This window comes from Herpailurus yagouaroundi, unplaced genomic scaffold (genome assembly GCF_014898765.1).
Source record: "Herpailurus yagouaroundi ecotype Mexico unplaced genomic scaffold, PumYag 140, whole genome shotgun sequence".
Taxonomy (NCBI): Eukaryota; Metazoa; Chordata; class Mammalia; order Carnivora; family Felidae; genus Herpailurus; species Herpailurus yagouaroundi.
The window spans coordinates 56,884,829-56,899,306 of NW_024412395.1; the positions used below are offsets into that span (position 1 = coordinate 56,884,829).

General features: G+C 47.3%; 2 protein-coding genes and 1 long non-coding RNA gene across 4 annotated transcripts in view; 2 read left to right on the forward strand and 1 right to left on the reverse strand.

The window, feature by feature from the left end:
* The window catches only part of LOC121030743 (atherin-like), a 1,307-nt gene extending 842 nt beyond the window's left edge, over nt 1-465 (forward strand). The window contains exon 2 of the mRNA XM_040475466.1: nt 78-465. Coding sequence (XP_040331400.1) covers nt 78-381 — 304 coding nt within the window. The 3' untranslated portion in view covers nt 382-465. The remainder of the gene's footprint in view (nt 1-77) is intronic.
* The window catches only part of LOC121030744 (uncharacterized), a 13,647-nt gene extending 4,799 nt beyond the window's left edge, over nt 1-8,848 (reverse strand). Inside the window, exon 1 of one of the 2 annotated variants that reach the window (XR_005790386.1) lies at nt 8,624-8,848. This is a non-coding gene — a long non-coding RNA (uncharacterized LOC121030744). Of the gene's footprint in view, nt 1-8,577 lie in introns of both variants that reach the window. The other variant, XR_005790385.1, reaches the window with a different exon arrangement.
* An 81-nt stretch (nt 8,849-8,929) lies between these two features.
* Nucleotides 8,930-11,140, forward strand: HOXD1 (homeobox D1). The gene is made up of 2 exons (XM_040475463.1): nt 8,930-9,686; nt 10,060-11,140. Exons 1-2 carry the CDS (start codon nt 9,041-9,043, stop codon nt 10,392-10,394), a joined length of 981 nt encoding a protein of 326 aa, XP_040331397.1. The 5' UTR covers nt 8,930-9,040; the 3' UTR covers nt 10,395-11,140.
* Nucleotides 11,141-14,478: the final 3,338 nt, after the last annotated feature.

Genomic DNA, 14,478 nt, shown 5'->3' on the forward strand with positions numbered 1-14,478 from the left:
CCCCCCCCCCCCCGGCGGGAGAGGTTAGTCCTATTAAGAATTCATCAATCACCCGGTGTGCACTTTTCACTCGACAGCGGTTCCTCCTACTTCAGAGCAAGTCTGGGCCAGCTGGGAGCCGACCAGAAACCGCAAGCAGAGGAGACACAGGCACCCGGGGTGAGCGCTCACGGAGGGCGCGACCCGCTGCCCCAAGCTCTGCGGCGCGAGGCCGGACACCCCCCCCCCCCCACTCCCGGTACCCCCGGCCGCCTGCCGGCCCCGCCTCCGGACCCCTTGCAGCCCACGGCTCTCCTAAGGGGCGGCCCCCGCGCCCGCCCCAGACGCACGGAGACTGTATACCCTGCCCCCCCTGCTCCCCGCCCCCCGTCACACGCTTAGCGCAGCTGTACCCCTGGAAAGGGAAGAGGAAAATCCCAGGTTTTGCAGACACTATGTAAGAGTCTTAAAAAAAAAAAAAAAAAAGATTCCCAGGGGACTAGAATTCAGGGATGGGGCGGAGCTAGTTTAGTTCTCTTATTTACCTGCAGGAGTCATTTATTTGGAAGGAAGCAAGGGTATCCCTGTTAAACTTGGAACTAAACCTGAATGCCATATAAAAAAGAACAATAAAAATACACGTAAAATGCCAACCATAATGATATGCCTCTCCTCTCTTTTCAAGTGTGAAGGAAGGACTGGAGTATTTTTACTTCAGCTCTTTTGGGGTTCATTTTAGAAATACCAGAAAGGGATAGACTGAAAACTGTGAGCGTTGGTGGAGGGAGAGAGAAGGAGGTCATTAGCATTAGAGCTGTTTGCAGCAGGAGGTCATGGGTAAAGTGGGTGGTGAAGCGTTCTTATGGTGGTGCTTGTAGTCCTCGGTAAGTTCTAAGAAAGTTTCAGGCTACCCCCTCTTTTACCCTCTTTTTGAGTGACATCAGCTGAGAAATTTCTGACGTTAGTTAAAAGTTGTTGCCTTAGCCTATAGGAAAGAGCCCCTGAAAGACAAAATCCCAGCTCCTCCCTCCCTGTCTTCTCTCTCAGCATCCTCTCAGGTGGAAATTAACTTGTTTCGAGAGATGTTCTACTATCATTTTACTTTAGATAGATAGAAGCTGTAGCATTAAGTCTTGCACAGTGTCCTGAACCTTTTTTTTTTTTCAACGTTTTTTATTTTATTTTTGGGACAGAGAGAGACAGAGCATGAACGGGGGAGGGGCAGAGAGAGAGGGAGACACAGAATCAGAAATAGGCTCCAGGCTCTGAGCCATCAGCCCAGAGCCCGACGCGGGGCTCGAACTCACGGACCGCGAGACCGTGACCTGGCTGAAGTCGGACGCTTAACCGACTGCGCCACCCAGGCGCCCCTAATTTTTTTTTTCAACGTTTTTTATTTTATTTTTGGGACAGAGAGTGTCCTGAACTCTTTAAGCAATTAAAATACTGGTCCTCTTGTCCTTGGGTCAGAGTCTCTCTCTCTCCTTGCCTTTCAGCAATACCTGCTGAACAGCTCCTGTGTGCACTGTGCTGGGCTCTGAGATCTAAAAATGGGTCACTAATGCCTTTTGATCTACTGGGGAAGAAAAAGAATCCTAAAACTGTGACAGATGCTAGAACAGAAGTATGGCCTAAAGGTTCCTGGAATAAAGAGAAGGAGCCACTGACACAAGTGTAGTGTCAGAAAAGGCTTCTCAGAGGAGGTGAATTTTGATTCCTGAAGTATGAGCTTTTTAGGTCTAGGAAGGAGGGACATACTCGGTGGAAAGAGCAGCACACGCAAGCAGGGAGGGAAGAAAGAACAAGGTCTAGACCTGGAACCAAGAGAGTTTGGAGTAGAGCATCTGGCTGGCAAAAGAGGTTGTATGGGGTCCGTGGAAAGGAGTCTGGAATTAATCTGCAGGCAGTGAAAGCCACTGAAGGTTTTAAACTGGGACATGACGTTATCCATTTGGAAAGCTTGCTCTTTGGGAGGGATGCTGTGTCTGACTGGAGGAGGGAGGGGAGGCAAGAAGGAAAGAAGAAGGGGAAGCTGCTGCAATAATCCAGCCTAGGGAGGATCTAAGGTAACGAGGATGAAGAGGGAAGACATTTAGGAGGACAAATTCACAGGACTTGCTGACAGTTGGACAAGTGAAAGAGGAGTTATGGATGTTAATCCCCAGGCTTCTATTTAGAGGCCCTGATTGGGTAGCCAGGTCGCTCACCAAAATGAATACAGGAAGGGGACAAAGAAGATTTTGCAGGGGGAAACTAAGGACTTCTGTTTTAGGTCTACACTGTATTTTCTGTTTTGCTGATACATTGTATGACCCTCAACAATACACTTAATCTTTCTGGCCTTCAGTTTCATCTTCAGTGAAACAGTCAATAGATATCTACCTCATAAGTTTATCAGTAAAGTTGCGTGTGTGTGTGTGTGTGTGTGTGTGTGTGTGTGTGTGTGTGTGTTATCTTCACCAGGTATCTTCACCAGGTCTAAATGAGAGTCACAGGCAAAGCTAAAACCGAGCGAAAACATCCTCTTACCCACACCATGCTGATCAATAACTTAGATCCTGGATGTCCAGTGAGAAATAAGTCTCAGGAAAATTAAAAACAACACCTACTGCTTCCCAGATATTGAATACAGGCTAATGCTTAGGACTAGGTCAGATCATATTGCTAATTAGAGCTCCTCTGCTTCCGGAGGGTACTCTCCAGGGACACATGCAGAAATGTGGTCTTGGTATCAGACCACTAAGGAGGAGGCCTCTTAGCAGATGTCGGAAAGCTTTTTTATATCATGTGTCTTTCAGGGAATGCTTGAAGCCACCCACTCTCTCTGAATCTCCTTAGGCTTCCTCGGGGCACAGTGCAGTACAGGAAAGAGTGCTGAACGTCTGACCTTGGCCATTTACATTGGGTGTGATAACGACCAACAGTTTATCTTTTTCTGTGTCGCCATTACCATTTGTAAACTAGAATTATGAAAGGATCAAACAAGATAAAAAAGAATGGCATTTTTGGAGATGCTATAAGGATAAGTAAAAGGTATTATTCTTTATTTATCAGACTGGCAAAAATAAAAACTTTTACTATCCCACTGACTTGGCAAGGGTATGAGGTAACAGGAATTCTCACATGTTGCTGGCAGAAGCATAAAGTGATTCACATCTAAGGAGAGCAATATGGCAATCTGCGTCAAGATTGCCAGCGCACGTACTTTTGACTAAGTAATTCCATGTCTGGGGATTTTTCTAATAGGTTAAAAACTTGAACATGTGTTTGTAATGGGAAAACAATGAATAATAAGCGAAATATCCATTAATAGGGGATTAGTTAAATAAATTGTGGTAGGTGTGTACAGCAGACCAGCATGAAGTTGTAAAAATAAGCCAGGAAGTTCTGTATGCATTTATAGGAAATGATCTTCAAGATACAACAGGGGAAAAAACATGGTGCGAGAGAGTCTGTCTGGTACACCATCATTTAAGCAAAAAAAAAAAAAAAAACAAACCCCAAAAAACGTGGGGGGATTTATACATAGATAGAAACATATAAGGTATCTCTGGAAAGATATGTAAGAAACTCTTAACTGGTGCCTATGTGAAGGAGAACTAGGTGATGGGAGAAAGATGCTCACTGCATACCACTGTGTACCCTCTGAATCTTGAACCATGTAAATTTCAATGTATACCCTATTTAAAAAATAAAGGAGAAAAAGATTAGTACAAGTGTAACCGACCTGGGCATACCTGTGTTCACACGGTCCTAAATTTGTACTATCCAGTTACATTAATGGAAAGACACCTCTGGTTTTGATCCCCCAGGGATCAAGCTCAGCGGGAAATGAGGGGATCCTTAACCCTTGCGTGGTGGAGGGGGTGGGGACCCAGATCCATCTCTGCCTTCTCTAGGAGTAGCTCAAGGTTGGGCCTCAGAAGTCTGGAGCACCAGTTCAGCAAATTGCAAAGGGAGGCCAGCAAGCCTCCCAGGCAGTCACACTGCCTGTGTGGCCTCCCAGAAACAAGGGTGTCTCCTTCAACACTGCTCTGCTTGCTCAGCATTGACCCTTCCACAGTGCAAAGGAGGGGCTGTTTTACTCTTTCCTCTTCGTACACTGTGGACAGGCAGCAGACTGTAGACAGTCGGGAGACCCAAGTTAGTTCCCTCATTTTTTGCAGGGTAGTTTTGTCTTTTTTTTTTTTTTAATGTTTATTTATTTTTGAGAGAGAGAGAGAGAGAGACAGAGCAGGAGTGGGGGAGGGGCAGAGAGCGAGGGAGACAGAATCCAAAGCAGGCTTCAGGCTCTGAGCTGTCAGCACAGAGACCAATGCGGGGCTTGAACTCACAGACTGCAAGATCATGTCCTGAGCCAAAGTCGGACGCCCAGCCGACTGAGCCACCCAGGCACCCCGATAGTTTTGTCTTTTAACCTCTGAGTAAAGTTACTTCCTCTCTGAAATGAGGGGTTCAATGTCACTCATCTCTAAGGGGCCTTCTTGCACTGACATTTTATGACATCTTGAAATTTAATCAAAGGAAGAGTTACAGCTTAGGCCAAGGGACATTTCATCCCCTCTGGCTCCCCGTGGCTCAGATGTTCATTCCAGACAATTTGGGAGAGGTGGAAGGAAAGAAGAGTTGGCTCCGCCCTCTTGAGACTCCTATTCCTACTCCTCCTTCCTTCTTTCCATTACCTCAGAACTACTCTACATTTTCTCTAAAGAGACTGGGAGAGACAAACGCCTTTCACTTCCTACCTTACTGGCAACCCTAAAGCCAAGTTAGGAAGGTGACAAGGAGCGGAAGCCAGGTCTCTGCAAAGCACTATTTTATCAGCAAAACTTGGGAAAGTTCTACTGACTACTACTTAAGGATATTTTATAAAACTTCACCCCAACTAGACTTAGGCTGCCAAACCAAAATGTGAGAGCCATTTCACATTCTCTGCCCCTACCACCCAAGAGGCTTCTGGGCACTGTTCAGGTATAATGTTCCCGCTAGCCATGAGCTCTCATGATGCTAGCCAAGGGCCCCTCCCACCGAATTACCCCTCTCTTCCCACATTGCCCACCCCAATTTCTGAGAGGCAGAAATTCTCAAAATATGGTTCCCAAGAACCCTGCTTGAGAATCACTCAAGAGGCTTATCACAGCTCCTACTGGAGTCAGGCATACTAGATAAAAATCTCTTGGGTGGGCTCAGGAACCTGCACTTTTAAAGAAGCTTCTATGCTGATTTCCACCCACATGAGTTGGTTTTGGGAGCCGTTATCTAAAGATATCTTTTATCCGATATTAGTCATGGTAAAAACACACCATTCTGTCCATTTTTATTTCTGTCCAACAAACATTTCTTGTATGTTTACTGTGTGCCAGGCAAGAGCTTGACCCATAAGCCTTTCATTCACAAAGCTCTCAGGGAAAGGCACAGCACTCCAAACTGTTTTCCTCAAGGAGGGTCCTGTTATCAGGCTTCTGATAGGTTTAGAATTCCTGTCCTTCACCCCCACTTCCATCATGGGATGACTGAAGGCTTCTGCAGAGAACTACAAATCTTGCTTGAGAGAAAAGCCCAGACTCCCCCCCCCCCCGCTCTTCACCCCAACAAGCAAGAGCCCTTCTACCGTTTGGGGCTGTGGAGCCAAAAGTCTGCATGTGCTCAAAGCGTCTCCAAGGGGTAACATGAAGAGGCTCGTGGAGAGGGGTTGCAAGACGCTTCTTAGGAACAACTGTAAACATACAGAAGACCAGAGTGTCACCCTCCCTCACTTCTGTCTTCTGTCTGCAGGAGAAAAAAAAGTTTGTTGTTTGAATGAGAGACAAAGGTTGTCATGGGGGGTGGGGTTTCAGGGTGGCTGCCCTGGTTAGCAGTATGGGAGAGATTTCAAAGCATTCCTACATCAAACACAACCTGGCAATCAGGCCCCTCTGCTGTCACCTCCTGCTGAGAACTCACAGCACCCGGACCTGGCAGGGCAAGTGACCCTTGGGAATTCATGACTTGAACAAGCAATAAAATTAGTAAGACATTTCTCCCATACTCTGTGAACATCTAGGAGACAAACTTTAAAGTTACTCAAAATATCCTATGTTCACATCTTTCTGCATATAGCTCCTCCAATAATATCTTCCAATCTCTCCTTAGAGAACTATAGATTCACATTCTTCTGGAGTAGATTTATAGCATAGTTGAGACCTGTGCCAGAAATGAATCCCTTGTTCCTTTGGTTTGAGAGTATCTTTTTTTGTGCAGCCTAGACCTCCCCTAACAAAATGTTCTTACACAGTAGGTCCTTGGGAAATGATGAATCTGAGTCTGAGATGACCAGAGTCTCGGCTCCAATATGAGTAAGTCAAGGACCAGTCCAGGAGTTGAGATGGCAGCTCTTGGCCCCAAGGTGTAGGATATGCCAAAGCCTGAGAGGTTAAAGGGAGTAGAGAGAAGGACGAACAGAATGTAGCTCTCTGTACGCAATGATCATTGAACTGCAATTGGGTCTGAACGAATAGTGAACACCCTCCTCCCGGCAACTCTCACTCATAGTTCTGAAAACAAAACAATACAATTTCAAGAAAAAAATCTCATTCTCTTTTAGGACATTTTCTTCCACCAGCAAAAGTTCAATCTCCAAAATTTGCTTCAGAGAAACAGTGTAGACAGCTCATGGGTGGATCAAAGTCAATGCTTAATTGTGACAGGAAGGACCCAACCTTTGCCCCAAGTGCTTAGCAGCAGAAGGCTGGTCTCTGTTGCAATGAAGTTTGCCATGGCACCTAGGCTGCCTGTTTTCCCTGAAACCTTAGAGCAAAGGCCCTTAGTGTGATAGGTTTTGGTCAGATCTGCCGAGCAATTAGGCTTAGTTTTGTCCTACATCCTGAGTTGCAGCCTGCAGGATGCCTTCTCCAGAGAGGTTTAGAAGGCCATCTTCCTTCTTGACCTGCTGGGGCTTCTGGGCTAGGAGTTGTGATTAACCGAAAACCTTTCGAGAGAAAGACTGATATAGACAGAGGTGTGCATGCTAGGTCACTATCCTGGTAAAAACTGGCTCTTAAAGTCTAGCCAGGGGTGCATGAGGTGTTATGTGAACTCAGCAGCATCTGGGTCGCTGATATTTTTGTATGGCCATCAGAGTTGGGGACAGCAAAAAAATGTTTCTACATATGAAGTCTCAGCTAGGTCTGAAGAGCTCTACCATTCCCTGTCCAGAGAGCTAGAAAAGAGACTCTATTTTTCTCTTTCAAAGAACTATTTAGGACCTTTGTCATCTGATTGGCTAAAGGAAAAGACTGAAGTAGCAACATCAAGTTTGAAGGGCCATTTTCAGCACAGGATTCCACTTCCCAACCAAATCCCAGAACTCCAGCAGTGCCGCAACACCAGAACTATTCGCTTTGTGCTCACTCCTAGCTGGGTACCCTCCACCTCCCCCCTCCCCACCTTGGCTCAACTTCAGCCTCACCAGGGTAACACGTCTGGTGTGGCTCTGTTTATTCACAGGTTCACATCCCTGTAAGGAACTGGCTCCCTGGACTGTGATGGCTCCTATTTTCCCCGCTTCCTCAGAGTGGAATTTTAGGCAAGGGCTCAATCGCTCTTGCATGACAAGTGGATCAGTGAAACAATAATAAAACCTCCGTCACCATAACTAAGAGGCTATAATAGATCAAATTCTCAAGGGCACTTGAATAAGTCAAGAGTAGACCGTATTCACACAGTTTTAGGAAGCCACCCTCTCTCATGACTGCTGTGTGTAAATAACATTTATTTATATAGTTTTGCTATTTTCCTGCAGCCCCAAAGAAATGTTCAAGGAAGTTGAAAAGTTTGTGCATGTAAAGCCGGTCTTTGTAACCTTTCTACTCTTCATTTCCTGTGCCAGTTGCACTTTTATTTCCCGTCTCTCCACGCTCAGTAAACAAAACCGTATTATCAAGGGAAAGACGTGAGCCCATTAACATTGTGAGCCCTCAGATTTCACTCGCAAGAGACGACGCAGCACTTATCTGATGGAACAGAAGCTTTAATTGCTTCAAGGTACAAGCCCGTCCAAACCTCTGAGATCTGACGGCTCCCTGGGAAGCCTCTGCACCCTCCAGCCAAGCGCCCCAGCCAGAGCGTGCGCAGCCCGGGTGCGGGAGCCAGCCTCCCGGAGAGGAGCACGAGCGTTCAACCACAAGCGCAGATGCTGTATTTGGATAACCCAGTTATGGGGGAAGCCTGGTAAACTTCTCCGCAAGGCAGAAACCTTATCTTTTGTCCCAATCAAAACCTGGCGCTCGCCCCCACCTTGACTCCACAAACGGTAAGAGCGGAACCTGAAGGGACTCTGCCGAAGTAACGTGAAAATCTCGTCTAAACGTGAATATCTGATGCCGCCCCAGGTACACAGCGCCTAGGGCACAACATTCAGTCCGGTGAATCGGACGCAGGCTGAAAGCGAGGGAAAAGTAAACACGTCCTCTAGGTTTAGGGGAAGGGTAACAGCAGTGCCAGGAAAACCGAAAGCGCATAGGGCTCTGAACAGTGCCCACGGGTCGAACTCCACGCTCCCTTTTAACCCCTTCCCCACCTCAGTGCCCACTATCCGCACCCGAGGGATCAGCCACCCACCGATCCAGAAGAACAAGCGTCTCGCCCTCTATCCTCTCGTCCTCACCCGAGCGGCTAGTCTTGCCTTTCTCCTCCCGCTTCGTCCAGTGCCCGTCCCGGGGGGCAGGCGTCCGGCGCTCTCGCCCCGCCCTTCTTCACGCCGCCCCGGGGCCGCGCCCGCTCTCCCCGCGGCCTGAGCGCGCTGGACGGCGGCCACCCGCAGGTTTGGCAAAGTTGGCGGCGGGGCAGGCGCGTGGAGCAGCGCGCCAGTCGGGACCCCGGCCGTGCGGGGCAGGCGCCCATTGGCCGGCCAGCGCCACGTGGCCACCCCCGCTGCTATATTAGGCCACTATTTACCTCCGGCCCGCTCGCCATGGCTCGGCGAAGGCAGTTCGGGTAGAGAGGAAAGGCGGAACGGCGCAGCCCGCGGCGGTCCTGCCCGGCCCCGCGCTCGGGCCCCCGCTCAGGCGGGTGGGCCGGAACCATGAGCTCCTACCTGGAGTACGTGTCGTGCGGCAGCGGCGGGGGCGGCGGCGAGGCGCTCAGCTTCGCGCCCAAGTTCTGCCGCGCCGACGCCCGGCCCGTGGCCCTGCAGCCCGCCTTCCCCTTGGGCAGCGGCGACGGCGCCTTCGTCAGCTGCCTGCCCCTGGCCGCCGCCCGACCTGCGCCTTTGCCCCCGGCCACCCCCGCGCCACCCCCCGCGCCGCCCTCGGCCGCGCCCTCCTACGCGCCGTGCACCCTGGAGGGCGCCTACGAGCCGGGGGCCGCACCTGCCGCGGCAGGGGGCGCGGACTACGGCTTCCTGGGGCCGGGGCCGGCGTACGACTTCCCGTGCGCGCTCGGGCGGCCGGCCGACGACGGCGGGGCGCACGTCCACTACGCCACCTCAGCCGTCTTCTCGGGCAGTGGCTCCTTTCTCCTCAGCGGCCAGGTGGATTACGCGGCTTTCGGCGAGCCCGGCCCCTTGCCGGAGTGTCTGAAAGAGCCAGCCGACGGCCACCCTGGGACCTTCCAGACCGCGTCCCCGGCCCCTGGCGCCTACCCCAAGTCTGCGTCGCCGGCCTCCGGCCTCCCCGCCGCCTTCAGCACCTTCGAGTGGATGAAAGTGAAGAGGAACGCCCCTAAGAAAAGTAAGTATCTGGGCCTTGGACGGACGCGACTGGGGTTGGGATCGGAGCCTCCTCCGCAGAATTGTGCTGGGAGCGCGTTGCAGCTGCCCCTCTGGACGGCGATTTAGGACTTAGGAAGGAAATGCGTCCCGCAGCGCTGTTAAAGTAGGCGCATTCCATTGAGCGTGCCCCAAGTACACGCTCCGAAAATGTGCCAGGCATTGAGGAAATTTCGGGAAGGCGCTCTCCGTGGGGCGTTTCTTCTGGCACAACTTGCGTCTACAGAGACCCAGGAGAGCTGAGCTGTGATTTTGATTCTCACCGGCCCCGCTGCTCGCCCGCGTTCTACGTCCGCGTCCTCTCACCCCACCGATGCCCTGTCTTTATGTTGCAGGCAAACTCGCCGAGTATGGAGCCGCTAGCCCCTCCAGCGCGATCCGCACGAATTTCAGCACCAAGCAACTGACAGAACTGGAGAAGGAGTTTCATTTCAATAAGTACTTAACTCGAGCCCGACGCATCGAGATAGCCAACTCCTTGCAGCTGAATGATACGCAAGTCAAAATCTGGTTCCAGAACCGCAGGATGAAACAGAAGAAAAGAGAACGAGAAGGGCTTCTCCCCTCGGCCACCCCTGTGGCTTCCCTCCAACTCCCCGTCTCAGGAACGAGCACCACCAAGTCTGACAAGAGCCCAGGGAGCCCTTCTCAGGCCCAAGAGCCGTCATGAGGTTTAGTCTTGGGGCTGAGAAACCTTGGCCTGCAGAAGTCATAGGTCACCTCCCCCGTCTAGACTTACTAGCTCAGTTTGGGATAGAGGTTTCACTTGGGAAACGAGGTATCCTAGTCGGCTTCTGAGTTCTAGGCTGTAGGTGTACAGATATCAATTTGAGGTCTCTTAAGCCACTCGTTTGTGTTTTATTTGTGTCTTATCAGGGAAAAGGTGCCCAGCTGCCAGCCCAGCCCTGCTGCTATGTCGCCTAACTTAGTCATATGCAATTCTTGGGTGCCGAGTGGCAGAGTTGCTGATCTCTGACAACCCCTGATGTACTCAGAAGAACATCTACCCAAAGTTTTCCAGATTTTAATTTAAAGGACGGGCTACATGTATTCAGCTTGAGATGACCAAAGCTAGTTAGGGCCTCCTTGATGTAGATAAGCTGCTTCAAAGATGATCTTCACATTTGCACTCCAGTTTTGTTGTTTTTTTCTTTAAAAAGCAGTTTCTACCTCTTCATGTGCCTGAGTGAAGATACAATCGCTGTTTAGTTAGTAGCTGAACAAATCCACAGGGTGGGTGAAGATTCGAACCTGAACTACACCTTGACACCAACTACTCAGACTTGAATGTAAATATATACAGTATGTATATTTTTTAAAATGTTTGCTTGCAATGAACTTCTCCATGGCATTGAATGTCATAGCATGTAAAGAGTTCGAACTTTTTTTTTGTAATAAAAATTACAGAATCTGCTACTCTCTGTCTTTCCTTACGCTCCTTTCATTTCCATGATTTTTCTTAAAAGCTAATGGGGTTTCTTCAATTTGGAATTTCTTGATTCTGCTCTGGGAAATTTTTGACTAATAACTTTAAAAAGTAACAAACACATTTTTTATAGGTTGTTTACACAAACAAGTAACGGACAATTATCTGAGCAGTTTAAGGGTGAAAAAAAAACTACTCTGCCAAATATTCAAGTAACTAAGGAGGTACTATACTTTGAGTGCCTGAGTTTTATGGTGAATACAGAGACTGCACATTAACTCAAAGGTGTCCACTGTGGGAATGTCGTAAAGCCAAGAAGACACTGCAGAATGACCTCCTGATTCTTTTACCTCTTGCTCTCAGGCAAGGAAAAGGCAACCTGAAGATTTTGTTAGTTGGTTTGCATTCTCTGAGAAAGGCAGCTGCATATCAAAAAGTTCTCAATGGCTGAATTCCCATTTCCAAAGTCAGGAATTACAAAGGAAGCTGGCAGAGACTTTCCACTTCCTGTAACCCAGACTAAGCATCTGGCCTACTAAGACAGCACAGAGGTGTCTCCGTTTTGAAAGGTGAAATATTTTCAAAGAATTCTTTGAAAGAAGCACAAAATTTGAAAGTTGGCAAGAGGGTGGGTATGTGATAAACTTGTTTTCACCCAAACTCCTAGCTTCTAACCCTGAAAGCACTCATGGTTGACTAGGCTTTTATGCAACCTTACAGAAATATTATGTGAAAAAAATGCAACAGTCATACACAAAGCCAAGTGGATACTTGAGACAATTGTCAGGGCAGGTCCTCACTTTATGAATAGTTATAGCTGTATCTTTAAAATCTCTCTATAGTTCAACCAAAAAGCATAAAGGCCCAGATAATCCAGATAAGAACTTTTAAGCTCTCCTTTTACCCAGATTTCTAAATTCTAATGTAGTGCTTTGGTTTTTTTTAATGTTTTATTTATTTTTGAGAGAGAGAGAGAGAGAGAGCGCGCGCACAAGCGGGGGAGGGGCAGAGAGAGAAGGCGACCAGAGGATCCGAAGAGGGCTCTGAGCTGACAGCAGCAAGCCTGGATGTAGGGCTCAAACTCATGAACTGCGACATCATGACCTGAGCCAAAGTCGGACGCTCAACCGACTGAGCCACCCAGGCGCCCCTAGCGTCACGCTTTAAGTCCAATAATTCAGAAGTCTAACAGTTGTGGGTGATTACTATCCCTGTAAAACTGTGATGCGATTGTCTTAGGAGATTGAAGTTACCCTCAAATTCTTGTCTTTTGCACCCACGGTTTAGTGGAGTTGAAGAGATCGCGTAGAACTCAGGTCTGTCAATATTATTCTTTTTTTTTGTTTTGTTTTTCACATTTTCACCCTCTTTTTTAAAGATTTTTATTTAAAGTTCTGCTCGTTAACATACAGTATGATAGTAGTTTCAGATTGTTGATATTATTCTTGTGTTTCACCATCTGCCCTCCATTGACTTGATGCTAATCAGATCTTGTTTGAAAAACAGCCCCACCTCACCCTTCTACTCCCAGCTTTGTGGCTATTTGAAAGGACTTGTGACAGGAGCTGTGATCTTGCTCCAGCCACCTCAGGGCTTCCCCTGCAGCGGTCTTTGACAAGACAATGTTTCCTTTTTGATAAGCATTAAATGTATACCTAAACAACAACAACAACAACAGTAAAATACCAACACGCTTGGTCATTTCCTTAATCTACCACCATTTTCTCCGAGAAAATAAAGCTTTTCCTTTTGAAGCTGTAGCTAGCACTTAACCCTGATGGATGTCTTCCTTGATAAAGGTGGCTGTTTTGACATATGTATAATGTTGTCCTATGAATCAGACCAATATTAGCTATTTTTTGACCAACCCCAGGGATCTTTAAAAGCTTTCTTAATGCAGATCACTATATAGCTATATTCAGTATTAGGGAGAGTCCTGGCTGGAGATCGGGGTGAACTAGGTGACCTCTGGAGGTACCCTCCAGCAATGAAAATGATACAGAAACAGTTCAAAGATTTCTGCATATTTTATTTTAGGCCTAACATTGGAAAAAAGTTCAGCTCTAAGAAAGTAAATGCAGTCCATGGGAATACAGTGATACTGTGTTTATATAGGAAAAGTGGATTGAAAAAAATTTTTTAATGTTTATTTTTGAGAGAGAGAGAGAGAGAGAGAGAGAACAAGAGCAGGGGTGGGGCGGAGAGAGGGAGACACAGAACTGAAAGTAGGCTCCAGGCTCTGAGCTGTCAGCACAGAGCCCCATGTGGGGCTCGAATCCACGAACCGTGAGATCATGACCTGAGCCTAAGTCAGACGCTTAACCAACTGAGCCACCCACACGTCCCTGGGAAAAGTGGGTTTTAGAGTTTGTTAAATATATCTTGTCAGTGGAGGTACCCAACCCTTGTGAATTGTTTATAGAACATTTCCCCTTCCCATTATTCAGAGACTTGCATTATTTTGAGTCAGATCGTCCATGGAGTATGATGGTAGCTATGCACACTGTGAAACTGCTAGAACAATCCCATCTCTATTTTATAAAAATTCAAACTAAATATGCTAATGTACCCACCAGTGTTCCATTACAAGAATGAATACACAGTGGACCGTTCCGGCTGTTGTATAATTTACTGTTCAATGTTCTTTTGTCTTCACAGAATGACCATGTGTCTGTCTGTTTTTCTGGATTCAGGATAGTTAGGAATGAGGAAGAAGAAATAAAGCATTTAATAATACTTAAAATTCCATTACTTGAGTACTAGCAAACAAAGGGCTTGCTAATGTAAAAACCTAAAGCAATGTCACCTAAATCCTCAAAAGATTAATTGTATGTGAGTCTTCTGTCCCAGTCTTATGTACGGTGAGGCCTGGGACCAGACAAGGTTATGTCCGATTATCATCAGAAAAGGGGGGCAGACTCAGGGAGACCTACAGTAGCTTTGGAGTTCTTAATTATTTCTTATGGCCTAACAAATGCTCTATATTTGCTGAATATTGAATTTAAAAACCTCAGGACCTAATCAGGTTCAGAGAGATATTTAGTCTGACCACAGACCTCTCAACAAGAAAAATGCCGATTGTTAAAACTGTATTTGTGGTTTTAAAGTGAAATCATACTGGACATAGCTCACAAATAATGATAAATCTCCATCTAAATAGAAATCTAGTTTTTCATGGTTTTGACCTCTAAAGCATGTTTCCAGAGCATGAACATGCAACAAACATACAAAATAGTTCTATTTGACATCTCACTTATAACTGCTTCTGAAGGTATAATTGTTATGCAGAAATATAAATTCAATAGAAACTTTCAATTCAATAGCAAAC